Below are 4,226 nucleotides of genomic sequence, written 5' to 3'. Positions count from 1 at the left end.
CACGAACTCAGCACCAGCACTCTTACACGAGCAGTACAGCGAAGGGCTTCTTATACCCAGGCTAGCACACAACGCAGCCCACCACTTCCCGGCCGTTGCGTCCACGATCTGCATGGCTGGCCATGCATGCCTACGACGCGCTCAACGCGCACGACGCGGCCGTTCCATGCAGTTCGCCAACGACCTAGCTAGTCTACCGTGGCCGCCACGAGCCTGCCTCCTACACACATGTGCACACACGCATGGCCACGGACCCGGCGCGCCCTGGCTCGCACCCGACGCGTCCTACGGTGGCTTATGCCCAACACTCACCCTCCTAAGCCACGAACTACAGTAGGTGAGTCCATCTTCGTCGACGTCGCCATAGCCGTGGCACCGCACCGCTCAGGCCTGCCGTCGACGTCGTTGTAGCCGCCGCCGCCCTGACGTCGCTGCCACGCCTGCCATCGTGCCGCCGTGCCCTTCGCCGCGCACACCCCACGTCCTCACGCTCCCGGCCCGCGCTCCCACCGCGCACGTACGCGATTTGCGCACCAGGTCCTGCGCCTCCACGTGGTCCGCACCCGCGGTTCCGACGTGCCCGCTACGTCTGGCGCGCGCCCATACACGCGCCCGACGCGGTGAGCCCGTCGCCGCGGCTTGTTCTGCCACGCTCCGCACGCCACCAGCCCGCGCCATGATCGCGCTCCGACGCGACCAACGCGGCCGATCCGGCGTGTCCCGGAGCTTGGCCTTCCCTCCGCCGAGCCGCGCCGCGCCACCGCAGCCTCTGCGCCACCGCACAGGTGCGCCGCGGCCGCTGCGCTCTCCGCACGCCCGGCATCATCGTGCTCCGCCGCCGCACGGGACGAGCGCCATCGCCGGCGAGCTCCTCCGAACCCGATGCTCCGATACCAATTGTTGTTGCCGTGACCTTCTCCCCTGCTCGCCGGAGCTCTCTGTACTTCTCTCTCTCACAGAGACTGAAGAAGAAAGGAGGTGGAAGAACAAGAAGCGCACAGCAAGATTTTTGCCCCGGCGCACGTACGCCGCCGGCCGCACGAACGGCCACTGGTATTTCCTTCCTGAGCACGAACTCAGCACCAGCACTCTTACACGAGCAGTACAGCGAAGGGCTTCTTATACCGAGGCTAGCACACAACGCAGCCCACCACTTCCCGGCCGTTGCGTCCACGATCTGCATGGCTGGCCATGCATGCCTACGACGCGCTCAACGCGCACGACGCGGCGTTCCATGCAGTTCGCCAACGACCTAGCTAGTCTACCGTGGCCGCCACGAGCCTGCCTCCTACACACATGTGCACACACGCATGGCCACGGACCCGGCGCGCCCTGGCTCGCACCCGACGCGTCCTGCGGTGGCTTATGCCCAACATTATGCAGCAAATCTTAGCTATCTAAATGCCATAATCATCACCTGACGGACTAGAATCTGAAACGCGGAGCCAGTGACTCTAGCGAGTTCCCCAAGGTACAAGCAAAGCAACAAGTACCTTCACGAGTGAGCGTTGGCGGAGTTCCTTGGCCTGGTTGATTGCTTGACTGAGCCTCTGCTGGCGGCGAGCAACAGATCGTTGTGCACAAGGTTCGCTTCTAGGAGATGCCAAGACGGGCAGAGTGACGCATTCCCTTCAGCCTGACGCCCTGACTTAAATTGATTAATCATGTACGCCTCTTTGCTCTCTTATTACCAAAGATCACATGAACTGGCAGCAGCGGCAGCAGTTCAGAATGCAAAAATTTTCCTCTTTATTGAGAGAGAGTTTAGACACTTCTGTTGTGCTTTATTTCGATTTTTTGGTCAATTTTTGTTTAAAATTCAAATTTTGTTTTTGTTATTTCATCCGAGATTTTGCCAAAAAAAATTGAAAGAGCCGAATTGCCGCCATCTTGTTCTGAGGCGGAAAGAAACACAAACCGAAATTCAAATAAAGCATGATTAATCATATGTCCGTCCTTCGGCGCGAGGCGGAGGACGAAGCCGGCATGCGGGCAGAAGATGTTCAAGAAATCCATGTCCGTCCTGGTCAAGATGCAAACGGCGATGAGGTACAGCCACCAGCAGCACCACTTCCAGCAAGCGTCGGCGGAGGCCGAGCTTTCGTCGGTGAACCAGCTGCAGCACATGATCTCCGAACGCAATCGCCGGGAGAAGGACGTGGATTTTTAGAGCACTTGCACCCAGGCCCTGCTATCTAACTCTTCAACATCGCTTTAAGATCCGTGCGACAGAACTAAGTTTCTATATGAAATTTTCTCTTTTTTGCTTCTCCCACATAGAACATATCTTGAAGTTCAAACCTATGCAGGATGACAAAGCTTTCTAACTAGAATCTAAGATAAATCTTTCAGAATTTTCTGTCCGACATAAATACTAAAAATATGTTTTTTTAATCAAATAAAATGTATTTTGTATATTTATGTTTGACAAAAAAATCTGAACGATTTATCCTAGATTCTACTCAGAAAGCTTTGCCATGCTGCATAGATTTGAACTTCAAGATATATTCAATGTGGGAGAACAAAAAAGAGAAATGTATTTATACGAATTTTAAAGCAAAAAATGTATGGCTAAATAGAGAGGGCCTGGGTGCATGTGCTCTAATATATATTCTCGGCCGGGAGAAGCTCAACGACAGCTTCCTGGCTCTCAAGACCATCCTTCCTCCCGGCTCCAAGGTACATGCAAAACTGTAATTTAAATGCATGCATATTAATTTCTCCGAAAGCAGTAGCATGTTCTTTGACTAGCTAGCTAATAATCATTTGCCTCTTGCTTTACAGAAAGACAAGACGTCTATACTGATCACCGCGAGGGAGTACGTGAACTCCCTCAAGTCCAAGGTCTGCGACCTCGAGGAGAAGAACAAGGCGCTCCAGGCGCAGCTGGCCGAGTGCGCCCGCGGCGCCGGGGTCGCAGAAGACGACCCCGAGAAGGTCGAAATCCAAATAACCAGAGAGGCGGCGGATCGGGAAGATGGGACGACTACGAGTGAGGTTTGCACCGTGAAGATAGCGGCGAGGCCGGCGCATGGCAACACGATGGACGTGGTGCTCAGGACACTGCAGTGCCTCAATGATCAGATGGGGGAAGACGACGTCAGCCTGGTGGCAATGAGCACCAACGACGGCGACGGCCTCACCGGAGCATTCCTGGCGATGCAGCTCAAAGTAATACACTTTTCTTATTCTTTTCTTTACAGTATATTTTGATAGGAACCTCCATTTTTCCAAATGAAATAAAATTGTTTACATAATCAACCAACTAAACCGAGCATGATGTAAATTGTACTAGCTAGCAAGTAGTACAATCCAGTAATCTGATCACGTGTTGGCTTCATTTCAACAAGTTGGGCAATGGACGTGTCACACACAATCCGGCCGAAACCCTAAGCGTGCGTGCACACGTGAACATAGTAAGCTAGGCTAACCTTTGGTAGGTAGTAAGTGTGTGTACCAGGTTACCTCAGATTTGTCATATGGAATCTCTCGGTTGACCAGAATGACCAACGTAGCGCACCAGCAAGCTAGATCTTTACTACAATGATGATGATGAAAAGTAGTAACGCATATGGCGTCACACTCTTTTAAATTCTGCATAGACTGGATATTTTAACTGATATCTTGATGCGGTCGTTGCAGTCAGCGTCCGGCGCCAAGTGGGAGGAGGAGGTGGTCAGGGAAGCCGTGGGGAAGGCCGTCGCGGCCCGCACGGGCGCCGACCGCCGTGGCGACGCCGCCGGCCGGTCTGGGCACGCTGAATGATTAAGCTGCTGCTCCGTCCAACGGTCGGCTCGTCGTGCTCGTCAGGAGACCGCCATTAGCTTGCCACCCACCGCCGACTGATGCATGCAGTGCCGTCAGAAAAGGGTAGACTTATTTAGTTGCGTTACTGTCGCTGACTGGAAGCCTGAAACAATGGCCAAGCATGATGCATGGACAATTCTACGTTCGGGGTCGAGGTGACAAGACAACCTGACAGGACGAATAACGCAGGACTAAATGGAAGATCGCCGTCATGTTGACCGTGCAATCGATCCAACCGTGGAAAAACATATGCACAGTGATTAATTAGTAGTGGACTCATCAGCATGAGCTTATATACATGTATAGGCGCTTTGATTTTGTTAGGGAGGACTGTTATTACATGTGACTGCTTATACTTGACTTACCGAATATGGTGCATTATTCTTAGTTCGCCCAATGATTCTTACTTTCTTTAGTCA

General features: G+C 53.1%; 1 protein-coding gene across 1 annotated transcript; it reads left to right on the top strand.

The window, feature by feature from the left end:
- Positions 1-676: 676 nt before the first annotated feature.
- Positions 677-3,765, top strand: LOC123067372 (putative transcription factor bHLH041). The gene is made up of 5 exons (XM_044490193.1): positions 677-785; positions 1,953-2,158; positions 2,629-2,679; positions 2,785-3,171; positions 3,643-3,765. The coding sequence occupies exons 1-5, from the start codon at positions 677-679 to the stop codon at positions 3,763-3,765; spliced, it is 876 nt and encodes a 291-aa protein (XP_044346128.1).
- The last annotated feature ends 461 nt before the right edge of the window (positions 3,766-4,226 follow it).

Source organism: Triticum aestivum, chromosome 3B (assembly GCF_018294505.1).
Source record: "Triticum aestivum cultivar Chinese Spring chromosome 3B, IWGSC CS RefSeq v2.1, whole genome shotgun sequence".
NCBI classification, from domain to species: domain Eukaryota; kingdom Viridiplantae; phylum Streptophyta; class Magnoliopsida; order Poales; family Poaceae; genus Triticum; species Triticum aestivum.
Note: the sequence above shows the minus strand (reverse complement) of the source record. Positions and strands in the feature narration are given on the sequence as shown.

Excerpts from the sequence above, each read along its gene's own strand:
- LOC123067372 (XM_044490193.1), top strand. The coding sequence starts at position 677 with ATGATCGCGCTCCGACGCGACCAACGCGGCCGATCCGGCGTGTCCCGG. Across the intron at positions 786-1,952 it reads GCCTCTGCGCCACCGCACAG|CGTCCTTCGGCGCGAGGCGG; the intron begins GTGCGCCGCGGC and ends TAATCATATGTC. Across the intron at positions 3,172-3,642 it reads TCCTGGCGATGCAGCTCAAA|TCAGCGTCCGGCGCCAAGTG; the intron begins GTAATACACTTT and ends CGGTCGTTGCAG.